Source organism: Pelophylax lessonae, assembly GCF_965119305.1.
Source record: "Pelophylax lessonae genome assembly, chromosome: 7".
Lineage (NCBI taxonomy): Eukaryota > Metazoa > Chordata > Amphibia > Anura > Ranidae > Pelophylax > Pelophylax lessonae.
In genome coordinates, this window is record NC_138774.1 from 262,048,257 (window position 1) to 262,062,655 (window position 14,399).

The window sequence follows — 14,399 nt, forward strand, 5'->3', positions numbered from 1 at the left end:
GTGTCTCAGCCAATCAGGAGGGAGATTCTTAGACTGCCAAGGGACCTGTGGACATCACTGGAAAGAGAGGGGGCTCAGGTGAGTATTAGGAGGTGCTGGGGAGGCTGCTACACATAGAAGGCTTTATATCTGAATGCATAGAATGCAGTAAGATAAAAAACCTTCCTGACTTTACAACTCCTTTATGGGCTCCAGACAAGCTTTAGGGGTCAGCTTTGAGGACTTCATCTCTGTACTGTAAAGAGTGGAATAGAATACCTGTCCAGCCATGTTACATTGTCAGGTTGAAAAAAGAGACACATCAATCAAATTAAATAAAAGAAATAATAAAATGTATTCTTCTAGAGATCTTATTCATACTTTGATTCCTGTACATGCCATGGAGCTCTGCGCATAACAGAACTATTATTCAGTATTCAGTTATATCTCAATACAAAATATTACAACGGAGTACATCATTTTACCAATGAAAGGGTTTAATTAAAGGACACATTTATTTTAGAATCCCTATTGTCTGCCTGATGTATGAAAGTGTCAAAACTAAGTAGCTTACAACCACCAGTCAAATATAAACCTGCCTTAAAGTTATACTAAAGGGAATGTGTTTGTTTTTTTTTAACACCTTCCCAGCCGCTCCCGCCGCACATTTACTGTGGCGGGACGGCTCTCCTGCGCGAACCGACATAGTCCTACGTCGGTCGCCGCGCATGGTGCTGGGGGGGGCGAGCTCGCTGGGCACCCGCTATCGCTCCCCGCTGAGAGAGAAGGACAGTCAGCTGTTGTAAACACTGCTGAACGTTCTTTTCTCTGATCACATAGCACTTGTGATCTTTCTACACAGGTCTCTGTGATTACTGTAGTAATTTCACTGGTACCCCCAAAAGTGTCAAAATGTCAGTTAGGGGTCCGATCTGTCTGCCGCAATGTCGCAGTCCCGCAAAACATCGCAGATCACCGCCATTACTAGTAAAGAAAAAACAATAAAAATTACAAATCTTTCCTGTAGTTAGTAGATAACTTTTGCGCAAACCAATCAGAATATGCCTATTGTGATTTTTTTTACCAAAAATATGTAGCAAAAATTGGCCTAAAATGTTAAAAAATTTTGATTTGGATAAACTGGCACCCAACTGGGTACCTCCATTGACGGATGCTCCTAGTGCTTCCCGAGGGCTCCAATCACACCACCAGACACCATAACCACCATAGACCCCACGAACCGCCGCAATTTGGTTGGGGTCGCTCCATCTCCTACCCACCCTGGACCTACGACAAGGCTCCAGGTTCTAGTGGGTGAACCTCTCTTTCCCCAGAGAGTGAAGCAGGAACAGGAACAAGCTCTTACAAGAGCTTAGTGATTATTCAAGGGAGCATGAAGAGCATAACAATCTCTTGTAGCAGATTCCCCCAATAAGAGACAGAACTCTAGATTGAGGGTGAAGTAGAACTCTAGGTTTAATGGTACAGCTGCTCTTTTATACAGTTTTCCCCCACAAGGTTACCGCCCAGTTGGACCTTGTGGGGAACAGAACATGAAATCCACAATCCAATAAGAGTTTTACACTCAGTCACTCCCTTACAGTGTACACAATCCCTCCCCTCTGCCTGATTACATTATCATATGCCGATGAAAATTTTATACAGAAACAGAATTAACCTGAAGTAATTATCTAGCCATCTGGACAGAACAATGTGAGTTCTTTAACGTTTAACAATGAAACAGACAGACTTAACACAATCCACATCCCACCTCAATAGATAGACAATATGACAAGACTGCCCATGACAGTCTGTCTGCCTCCTACATTGAAGTACATGGAATACACATCTACGTATTGCCATGATTATTTAGGTGTCACAGGTTTCATGGCAACAGGCTATAGGTCTCACAGTGTAAAGTAGGATTAAATCTTCATATTTCTTGAGAGATATTGTTGATAAATATTACTGTCACATTTGAAGTTATCCAGACCATTTTCTCAGTGTCCCTTAAGTATCTGTCTTTCACTCCCAGTGATGGTGACTTTGAGTACCATCACAAAAATGACTTGTGTTCCTGTTTGAAGTATCTCATCATAAATGACATTTTTGTTGCAGGGGATGCCAGAAATTTGATTTGTATCTTAGGCAGACTTCTGGGAAAATTGGTGAGCCAATCACACAAGCAGGAAATTATGTTTCTGGGGGTGTGGTCAGTACACAGAACAGCTCCAGGTAGCCATATTGCATTGCATTTTCAGAAAATTACAACAGCTGCAGATTAAAAAGGAAAGGAAATTTTTAATAACATTCAATTACAATATGATTTGTGTCGCAATTGTATAAGCTATGTTGTTTTTTCTTTATTTGCTATTTTTTTTCCCCATGAAAGTGGAGTTACCCTTTAAGCCTCTCAAACCCCTTGTCAGATTTTTCTCCCTATCACTTCAGGTCACAGATGTTACAGTGGGTGCAGGGTGAATCTTTTGAAAGGGATAGAGTGTAATGTGAGAAAGTAGAAGAGCAGGCAGGGCTGGGCCAAGGGGCAGGCAGAAGAGGTGGTAGCCTTTGGTTTTCCAGCAAAAGGGGACATGCAAAGAGGACAGGATTTGCAATCTATGCTGTTGAACTAGTTCACATATCATTGGGAAGGGGCACACTTTTATCCTTCAGGCTTGTGTACTCAAGTACCTTGACGTTATGTGCAGACAGTTTGCTGATGACCGATATCATTGAGGTCTTTCTCTCACCAAACTCTTTGGGGCATAGTCGTGTCTTTCTTTATGTGTGGAGCACCACAGCTGATACACCGAAAGCCAGGATGGTCCTGTTGGTAGCAGAGGTCTTTTAACTACTTGACCCACGGAAGATTTACCCCCCTTTATGACCAGGCCATTTTGTTTTGTGAAACAGTACTGTGTTATTTGCCTGACAATTGCATGGTCATGCAAAGCTGTGCATAAATTAAATTTATATCCTTATTTTCCCACAAATAGAGCTTTCTTTTGGTGGTATTTAATTATTTTTTTTTTCTATCATATTCCCGCTGACAGAACAGAACTCTATCTTGTTTACATAGGTAGAGCTCCGTTCTGTGTCTCTCCTCCCCGATCAGTGGGTGTCAGCAGACATCCATTGACCGGCACCTGCTGATTGACTTGCGCTGTGTCTAATCACAGCATATTCGGGGCGCCAAGGGCATGCTCGCCCCCCCTTCCCGGAAGTGCTGTATCACATACTATCATATTCCCGCTGACAGAACAGAACTCTATCTTGTTTACATAGTTAGAGCTCCATTCTGTGTCTCTCCTCGCCGATCAGCGGGTGTCAGCAGACATCCATTGGCCGGCACCTGCTGATTGACTTGCGCTGTGTCTAATCACAGCATATTCGGGGCGCCAAGGGCATGCTCGCCCCCCTTCCCGGAAGTGCTGGATCGCGTACCATGTATGGGATCTGGCACAGAAGAGCCACTCTGCCACTGTATAACTAAGTTATGCGGTCGGCAATCGGTTAATCGGCTGCCTATTCAAGTATTCGGGTGCTGTCACACAAATTACACCATCAAACTTTTGTGCCACTGGCCAATTTATAGGAAGCTGGGGGCTCAAACTTTATTTTTTAAGAGTTCCTTTTTTTTTTTTTTTTTTTTTTATAGCTTTTACTGTAGATCTGTTGTGGCTGCTCCACCCACCATTCAATTTATATCTGTTATGGCTGGTTAAAAAAAAAAATCATGGTCTTTATTTACAACTACTTACATTTTTTCCTTGTTATAATAATAAATAGAATTAAGGCTAGGCTATAATTTGAATGTAATTGTATTATGCAGGCAAGTTATGTGATACCAGGATGTGGTGTAGAATGGTACTGTTCTGTAACACCACATACACCATACTACAGCTTAAAGGCACCTCCTAAGAAGTAATTGAAAGGACTGGTGTTTTTCCAATGTTACCTTTTCTCTCCCTGCTAAAAGGTATTTTATAAACATTTTTTGCATGGTGCATGTCACCACTATAGTGTCCAGCTACCCATGCACCCCTCTTCAGTGGGGACTTCAAGGGGGTTTTGATTAAACTTTAATGTTTTACGATGATTTTAATGAACAGCCAGCAAACTGAGCCCAAGTAAAATACATTCAATCATTACATTATGTTACATTTTTTTTTTACAGGAATTGATAATGCTTTCCAGTAATAGAATCAAAATATGGTAGCTTGCAAAAGAAATAATAGAAAATGATTTTCTGCCAAATTAATAAATCGTTTCAATCAGCACCAGGAGAATTCCCTCTTTTTTTTCCCAAAGAGTGACTCTCATTGTTTCTAGCATTTCTGAATACATCCAGTTGTATTCTTTGTTCTAATGTTTTGCTCTTTCCGCTGCCTTGACATGGTGCATACCTACCCTGTGTAGGTTTTATATCCTCTCTGCATTACAGGAAGGTTGCTAAAGCATATTTTAATACAACATGACTGTTGCTTAGATGTAATGGAATCAGTTTTTTCTATATATGACTTTTTTCATTCAAAATCTTGAACTATTTGTCATCTAAATTATATGACCTTAACTTTAAAAGTCTCCTTACAACCCTGCCTTGAGATCTCCTTTCCCTAACCAAATTCGAGCTCTCTAGCATTGCCTCCTTCAAAATGTAAATTTTGCCCCAAATTTATATTTTTTTAGAACTACATCTATTGTTATACCACCCTCCTTTTTATTAAAACTCGCTCTATAATTAATGCTTATATTTGGAAGCGGAACACTCCAAGATAAAGTTATGCCATTATGGTCAACCACAAATCAACAGGGGGGCTAGCACTACCCAATATCCACCATTACTACATAGTGACTCTCTTTGACCAAACTTGTTATTGGTGGAGACCTTCCTCCAAATAAACTTTGGTCCTCTATAGAGGAGTCTATAATGCCCTGTATCCCAGCATGTACTGTACTTCCTACAAGGCTATCAGGTGATAAACTGCCCAATTCATGATATCCCATGGTCCAAGCTCTAGGTCTAAACTAATGAGTTGCTCTCTCATCCTTTCCAAAACCATTAGAGCGTCTAGAATTATATATCCCCCACATACAGCTAAAATCCTGTCTTTCTTGGGGAATCCACTTTCTTCAAGACCTATTCTCTAACAGATCTTTTCAGATCTCCAGGCAGCTCATCACATACCAACACAAGACCGTTTTAAGTACATACAGATTGCACATCTACTCCACTATACTATGTATACTACCGCTATGTCAACTTCATATCAACGTGACATGACACTTTATCACTTTTTCGAACCAACCACACCCCAATTAAAAGGCATCTCCTATTGTTACGTAATCAAGTTACTTGACAAATCCTCCTTTAGGAGGTGTTCAACCATATTGAAATAGGATAGAATTCCTGAATAAATAATCACTAGGATTGAGAGCGTTCACAAAAACATGTGTGTCCAAGCGCCAGGGCCCTGATCCATGCAGTCAGGATAGATCCATGATAGAAAATAAGTCTTTTTATATCAGCCTGCTTGGAGGACACTCCTTCAGAGTCCACCCAAAGAGGGCAGAATAATGTTGTCCAGATGGTGATAATTATATGAATGTCTTGCTGGGTTTACCCCAGTATTATGGTGCCATGGTGCTCATGCACCAATGGCGCCCATTCCGTGGTCTCCTTGGCATTCTGGAAGGGTTACGCCGGCTACTGCCTCTGTGCACAGTGCAGGACAACATGATGTCACTCGCATGCATGTTGTTGCTAGATCAGCAGCAAGTGCATGCGCAATAGGTGTCGGCTCCCAGAAACAGTCATGGAATACCACTGGCAAGGCAGATTGCCCCCTAGTGGCGGAGGCCCAAAGGCCATCACCACAGAGCAGTCCAGAGGAGGCTGGTGCAAGCCTGCACACACCACATCCTCTTAATTGCCGCACCAGGGGCCAAAAAGGAAAGAGAAATGTCCCTTATCAACAATGGCAGCCGAAAAAGCCTGTTAATACAAAATCACAAAAATGTATATAAAACATAAGATGTATTTAATAGCAATATTATATAGTATCGCAAGTAATCAAAGGTATGCATGTAATGTTTTACACATATAAGAGTGTTCAAGTCAAAATCAATTATACAACCAAGAAATAATAATGAGAATAGCATTAATCAATTATGGAGACCGACAAATAAATAAACTAAAGAGAAAAAAAATGGAAAAAGGAAAAGCCAAACATTTGTAGAACATTGTCAAAATTAAGATCCTAATCAGTTTTACCCGAAGAGAACCCTTTTAAAAAGAAATAGCATCACTCAGCCCGGGGGGGACTGTAGCCTGTAGCCTAAAAATCCATCTCTGACCCAGACGAAGAAAACAATGTTGATTATATTTGTGCCACATATATATTCAGCGAACCCCTCGTCTAAAAGGAACATGCGTTCCCTCACCTCCAGGTACAAATTGGCATAGGATGGGGCACAAGATCCTGAATTGGCCTTTGTGAGAGGACCTTACATACAGCTGCCAAATCTCTGTGAATGAGGGATTGAGCTGCATAGGGCCACAACATCAATTGTAACTAAAAAATAATTACCAGGAATGTTTAGTTCATCCATAATTTGCAAAAAATGGATGATGTCTTTTACAAATTAGTTAAAGGTTAACACATGGAGTTGTAGGTGGGCATCTATGACTCCACTCAGATTTTCAGTCAGGCATCTATTGCTGGAGACAATGTGTCATCCAGTGGGAGACTACAGGGGGTTCTTATGAAGAACTTTGGGAGACTACAACGTAGGGACTTTATGATGTTTAGTGTGAATGAAATCTAACAGATGTTTAGAAATGATTCCACTTGTGTAGGTTTGGTCAATGAACTCGTTGAAGGTTTTGATAAATGTATCTACTATCGTAGCTGAAATGGTTTTGTACCACTCTGTTATTTAAGACTTTTTTTACACATTTTTTTGTAATCGGGGATGTTCATCAGGACAGAATTTCCCCCTTTGTCCCAGGGTTTAATAATAATGGAGGTGTCTTGTAATGGTTTCAACGTTTGCCTCTCCATTAACCACTTGCCGACTGCCTAATGACGATTTACGTCGGCAGTTAGCCCCTCACAGGCAAAGTGACGTAGGTCTACGTCGTTAGCCTGTGAGGGTCTAGGGAGCGAGCATGCGCCGCCGGAGGTGCGCTCCCGCTCGGTCACAGACCCCCCACGCGAGTGACCGGCGGACCCGATGTCCGCCGGTCACTCGCGATCGTCGGTTACAGCGGGAGAAAGGCAGGCGGCTAATGTAAACAAAGCCGCCTGTCAGTCTCCCTTGTGTAACAGCACAGATCATACGGTCCTGCTATGTAGGACCGTTGATCTGTGCTGTTACACACAGCCACATCCAATCACAGTAAGAATCATGCCCCTAGGGACACACTTAACCCCTCCCTCTCAAATAAAGTTAACCCCTTCACTGCCAGTGTAATTTTTACAGTAACAGTGCATATGTATAGCACTGATTACTGGAGTAATGTCACTGGTAACCCCAAAAGTGTCAAAAATGTCAGTCAAGGGTCCGATCTGTCTGCCGCAATGTCGCAGTCCGCAAAAAAAATCGCAGATCGCCGCCATTACACGTTAAAAAAAAAAAACAATAAAAATGACAAAAATCTTTCCCTTAGTTAGTAAACGCAATAACTTTTGCGCAAACCAATCAAAATACGCTTTTTGTGATTTTTTTTACCAAAAATATGTAGCATAAAACAAATTGGCCAAAAATGTTAAAAAAATTTTGATTTTTACATTTTTTGGGGGGGGGAATTTCATATAAAAAAAATATGAAAAATATTGTTATTTTTGCAAAATTGTCGCTCTTTTTTTGTTTATAGCGCAGAGCTTTTGATTTTTCTTATGGTTGGATAGTTTTTTTAATGTCTCAAAGTGTCTGTTTAAAAAAAAAATAGCCACACTCGGATTTGTATTTAATGGGGGAAATTTAGTAGATGGTTGTCGAAGAGAGGACAAATGATCTTTTAGGGTAATCTCTGTGACTGCCAGTAATTTATCTAGGTTAGTTTGATCTATCAGATCGAGCGTATTACTCTCCTCTCAGAGGGAGGTGAGATACCTCAAGGTCTTAAACTTCCTTATGAAATATTTGGACCAATCTGTGAGATTCATGTGTATTTTGCATGGGTGTATTTTAACAACAGTTTACATGCAAATAACTGTAGACCTTTTGTGACTTTGAAGATATCGTAGTCTTGTTCAGGGCAAAAACTAAGTCCCTTGGCTAGTACACTGTCTTCCATTTGTGTTAAATGCAATTACCTTTCTTCACACACACATGTTGTATGTGTTCAGAATTGGATAAGTGAGAGCTTAATAAACTAAGTATTAAATAGATCTGATGTAATTGCTAATACCTGTAAAGTGAGCCTTGGATGTAGCTGGCGTCTGAACAAAATGAAAGTTAATGTCAATCATCTTTGACTCTGCCTACACCACAATAATAGACAAAAAATACACCTTTGATTTTCAATAAAGATTTAGAGGGAGCTGTAAATTAGTTATGTGATATTTGTAATCTATTTTATGACTGGCACAGAACCATTGCTGGTCAAACACAGACTCACACTTTAGAGGGCACACAGGGCAGCAGAGTGATAGAAGCCCCTCTCAAGGATCTTTCCCTGCAGATGCCAAAGAATAGGGAATGGTCATATGACCACACAGCAGCACTGCAGGAATAAGGTACTTAGAGGATTAAAAAAAAGACAAAACAAAAAAACAAAAAAAAAAATACAGTGCTATATGATATACAGTAAACCCCCGCTCCATCGCGGTTCAGTTTTTGCGGTCCCGGTATATTGCAGTTTTTTTGTAATGTTATTTTACTATATAAATGATTAAAAATGAAAGATTTTTGTGTTTTCCTTTGTCCTTGCTATGTCTCTCAGTATCTTTTATGTGTTTAAATGAGTTTCTATTGTTTTAAAAGTGTGTTTAAAGACCTTAGAATGCTTCTACACGTACAGTGACAGTAAAAAAAACATGCCTACAATGCATTTTAATAGGGTTTTTCTATTTCGCGGATTTTCACTTTTCGCGGCTGGGTCCGGAACGTAACTCCCGCAATGGAGGGGGGTTTACTGTATATGATTTATATTAATGAATTATGGCAATTAACACTTCTCTGTTTAGTTCAAAAAATGGGGGAGGGGGAAGGGGAAAAAATAAAATTGTAAAAGGGGGGTATATAAGGGGGGGGATAAATTGGGTATGAGAATATTAAAAAGGAGAATAACATATTCATACTAAGTTGCTATAGTAATAGCAACTAGAAATATAGGTTGCCATGGTAATAGCAACTAATATATATAGGTAAGAGAAAGGGGTAATAAATTAGGTAGTTGCCATAATAATGGCAGCAGTAACATAAAAGCAAATACAAATAGTTAGGTTCCTGTAAAAACACAAGAGGGAATATTGGGACTTTAAATGAGGCGGTTGACAATGGAAAAGTAAAATAAAAATATGACAAATTGAATTGATTATTATGAAATATTGGTTAAATATTGACAAAAAAAGATAATAATTTCGTACATCTGCATAAACGTAGAAATTCATGTATGTGCATGGATACAGACTTTTCATGTGAATACAGAAAAATAAAAATAACAATAACAATGTATATTCATAATACATGAATGTAATAATTGATGATAACAGCAATTATAAAATGTTATAGTTACATATAGTTACATAGTTAGTGAGGCTGAAAAAAGTCCATCCAGTTCAACCTATGATGTGTGTGTGTGTTTGCTTTTAACCGTACATTGTATACCCCTGTATGTTGTGGTCTTTAAGGTGTCCATCCAATAGTTTTTTGAAACTATCAATGCTCCCCGCTGATACCGCTGATACGACTGCTTGCGGAAGAGAATTCCACATCCTTACCGCTCTTACAGTGAAGAACCCCTTACTCACTTTAAGGTTAAACCGCCTTTCCTCAAGTTTTAGTGAGTGGCCACGTGTCTTATTGTATCTCCTTTCTCTGAATAGTTTGTTCCTTATGCTAGGGTCGCCAGTACAGTATTTGTACATTGATATCATATCCCCCCTCAATCGTCTCTTCTCCAGAGAGAATAGGTTCAGTGCTTGTAGTCTTTCCTCATAGCTGATGTCCTCCATTCCCCTAATTATTTTTGTTGCCCTTCTCTGGACTTTCTCCAGTTCCAGCACATCCTTCCTGAGGACCGGTGCCCAGAACTGGACAGCATACTCCAGATGTGGCCGGACCAGAGTCTTGTAGAGTGGAAGAATAATCTCTTTATTTCTGGAGTGAATCCCCTTTTTTATACAACCCAGTATTCTGTTGGCTTTGCTTGCAGCGGCTTGGCATTGCATGCCACTTCCAAGCCTGTTGTCTACCAGTACCCCCAGGTCCCTTTCCATCCTAGACTCACCCAGAGGTTCCCCCCCTAGTGAGTAGCTTGCTTCCTGGTTTCTGGCCCCCAAGTGCATTACTTTACATTTTTCTACATTAAATCTCATCTGCCATGTAGTTGCCCACCCCGTTATTTTGTTCAGGTCTGCTTGCAAGATTTCCACATCCTGCATAGAAGATATTGGCATGCCTAATTTAGTATCATCTGCAAATACTGAGATTGTACTAGATATCCCCTCCTCTAGATCATTTATGAATAAATTAAACAGGATTGGTCCCAGGACAGAACCCTGGGGGACCCCACTTTCCACACCCGCCCAATCAGAGTACTCCCCATTAATCACCACCCTCTGGACTCTCCCCTGGAGCCAGTTCTCTATCCAGGTACTCACCTTCTGGTCCATACCTATCTTCCTTAGTTTGTACAGTAAGCGTTTGTGGGGAACGGTGTCAAAGGCCTTTGCAAAGTCCAGATACACCACATCCACAGGCTTTCCTTTATCTAGGTGGCAGCTCACTTCATCGTAGAAGGTTAATAGATTGGTTTGGCATGAACGATTTTTCATGAATCCATGCTGATTACTACTTATAATACCGTTTTCATTACTAAAGTCTTGTATGTGGTCCCTTATCATCCCCTCCAAAATTTTGCAGACTACTGATGTTAGGCTGACCGGCCTATAGTTACCCGGGATATATCTCGGCCCCTTTTTAAATATTGGTACCACGTTGGCTTTTTTCCAATCAGCTGGCACCATACCTGTCTGTAAACTATCCTTAAAGATCAAGAATAATGGTCTGGCAATCACCTGGCTGAGCTCATTAAGAACCCTTGGGTGCAAGCCATCCGGTCCCGGGGATTTATTTATGTTAAGTTTCTCTAGTTTAGCTCTAAGTCTATCCTCTGTTAGCCATGGCGGCACTTCCTGAGGTGTATTATTTAGTTCGGCCTTACAAGCGGGGTTCGTGTAGCCCCCCGATTCCTTTGTGAAGACTAAAGAAAAGAAATTATTTAACACTTCCGCCTTTTCTCTGTCCTCAGTGGCCATTTTTCCTTTATCATCTTTTATGGGGCCAATGTGTTCTGGCCTCGCTTTCTTACTGTTTATATACTTAAAGAACTTCTTGGGGTTCTTTTTACTCTCCTCCGCTATATGTCTCTCGTGTTCTATTTTAGCCGCCCTGATTTCGTCTTTACATTTCTTATTACACTCTTTGTAGTGCTTAAATGCTGCCAATGACCCCTCAGTCTTGTATTTTTTGAAGGCCTTTTCCTTAGCTCTAATATACATTTTTATGTTGGAGTTTAGCCACCCAGGGTTTAGTTTTGCTCTTTTAAATTTATTTCCCTGTGGAATGCACTGGCCCACCCCCTTGTTAAGTATGCTCTTGAAGCACTCCCATTTTTCCTCCGTGTTCTTTGTTCCCAGGGTTCTATCCCATTTGATATTTTCTAGCAGCGAGCGCAGTTTAGGGAAATTGGCTCTTTTGAAATTCAGTGTCCTTATATTACCCTTGTGTTTCCTATTACTGTAATTAATACTGAAACCAATTGACCTATGGTCACTGTTCCCTAAGTTGTCCCGTATTTCTTTATCCGTGAGCTGGTCTGTATTGCTGGTAATCAGTAGGTCAAGTACCGCATTGTTTCTTGTCGGTGCATTCACCATCTGACCCATGAAATTGTCCTGCAAAACATTTAGGAACTGCCGAGCCTTGGCTGAATGCGCGGTTCCTTCTGCCCAGTCTATATCAGGATAATTAAAGTCCCCCATTATAATGACATTTCCCATCCTTGCTGCCAATCCTATCTGTAACATGATGTCCACCTCACCCTCCTCCCTCTGGTTTGGGGGCCTATAGCATACGCCCAATATTATCTTCCCCACCGTGCCTTTCCTTTGAAGCTCTACCCATAGGGATTCTGCCTCGTCCATAGCTCCATTATTAATATCATCCCTCATATTTACCTGTATACTGTTCTTAATATACAAACATACCCCTCCCCCTTTTTTACCCTCTCTATCTCTGCGATAAAGGGAATACCCCTGAATGGTCGCCATCCAGTCATGAGAGCTGTCAAACCAAGTCTCAGTTATCCCCACAAAATCTAAGTCCTCCTCAAACATCAGCAGCTCCAGCTCTCCCATCTTGTTGGCCAGGCTTCTGGCATTGGTATATAAGCCTCGTAATTTTGATGTTTTTAGGCTGCTCTCTTGATTTTTCCCCGTACCCACCCATAAAATGAGAAACAGCTGCGTCTAAAAAAGCTCTACGCGTTTCGTGGTACAAGACCACTTCCTCGGGAGCAGAGGCAGCGTTAAGTCTAAAAATGGATAGAGATACTAATGTAAGCAATCATCGCTGCATCAAAAGAAATTGAGCTAAATAGGACAAAAAAGATTCATTTTGTCTACTTACACAAAATTGCCACATCATGCGATAATGTCAAAGCAGGGCCAATGGTACTAACTTCTCTGTTTAGTATCACTTTAATGCAAACCTACATTCAATTGTGTTTCATACAGTATACTGTATCTACTTGAAGTTTAACTTTAAATAATAACAGACATTTATGTGTGGATTAAAGTGCCACTTTTCTGAATTTCATGAGTTTCTTTTACAAAGTGATTGTACACAGTTTCTTATTTACTGACATCTGACCATCCTTTTATTGATTGACAGATGAAAAGTTCCTTGAAAACCACAGCTTGGCAAAAAGTGCTCAAGAGAAGGTCAACTCTGCTCTTATGGAATACACAATGTGCCACTATCCTCACTGTACAGACAAGTATCGCCTCCTTCTGCTGAGACTAGCGGAGATCCGATCCATCAGCATGCAAGCAGAAGAATACCTCTACCACAAGCACCTTAGTGGAGAAGTTCCTTGCAACAATTTATTAATTGAAATGCTCCATGCTAAACGAGCCTGAACAAACTTGTACAGAAATGACTTTATGCTGTAGCTTTCAAGACATTGCTGGACTTAAACCAGAGACTGCAGGGAGTGAGATCATTTTTATTAGAGCTGCCTGCCCAGAAAAAAAAAAAAATCTTCGGTGATGTATTAAATCTATAGTATTGGAAAGTTTCAGATTTATTTTACTAAAATTGTGGATCTTCACTGAGTGGTATTATATGTAATACATTTTTAAAATGCCATGTTTGCTTTGGTGTTTTGTTCATGACAATCGACATGCTTTTTAACATTATGTGAAAAAAAAACAAAAAAAAACTGAATTTGTGGGTAACCTCTATGTATGTTTATTTTAAATAGTCTTGCGATAACTTTTGTCCATTTGAAAACTGTTCCAAAAATTATGCCTTATTTGTTGTGATCAATTATGATAAGGTTTTAAAGTCCATTTGTGAATGTCAGTTTGGATCAGCAAATTAACTCTAAAAGCACCTAACCTGAAGGGTTTAAGAAATAAAGACAGCTACTGTGTTATTCTCTAAAGCAGGGGTGTCAAACTCAATTTAATCGCGGGCCGCATCAGCATTATGATTGCCTTGAAAAGGGCTGGTTGTATCTGTAAGACTAAGGCAACGGGGTGTTGGGCGCTTGTGCCGAGAAGAAAGGACCCCACTGTAGCAACAAGTGATCAGGGACTGCTGGAGACTAAGCTCTACAGATGCTGGTGTAACTCAGGGCAGCCCTGGCAGGCAAAGACGGAAATCCCGCTGGCAACAGAAGAAGAAAAACAGGCGCCGCTGAGTGTAGCTTAAACATTTATTACATGACAATATGTAGCAACTCACATGGGAATAGCCTTAAGCAGGGTACACACTAGTAGAAAATCTGCCGAAAATTCCCGCCCGATGTGAAATCGTACGATTTTCGCCTAGTGTGTACACAACTTTCAGCAGCCGATGCCGACATTTTCAACGAAAAAAAAACGGAGGGACAATCACCAAAATTTTTTTCGTCCGTCCCCAGATGACCGATTTTCGTTTAATGTGTATGCAGTACGTCCGTG

The 14,399-nt window shown here is 40.5% G+C and overlaps 1 protein-coding gene across 1 annotated transcript in view; it reads left to right on the forward strand.

Annotated features, from left to right (window-relative positions):
- NR5A1 (nuclear receptor subfamily 5 group A member 1) overlaps positions 1-13,857 on the forward strand; it is a 316,186-nt gene extending 302,329 nt beyond the window's left edge. Inside the window, exon 7 of the mRNA XM_082263330.1 lies at positions 13,105-13,857. Coding sequence (XP_082119456.1) covers positions 13,105-13,352 — 248 coding nt within the window. The 3' untranslated portion in view covers positions 13,353-13,857. The remainder of the gene's footprint in view (positions 1-13,104) is intronic.
- Positions 13,858-14,399: the final 542 nt, after the last annotated feature.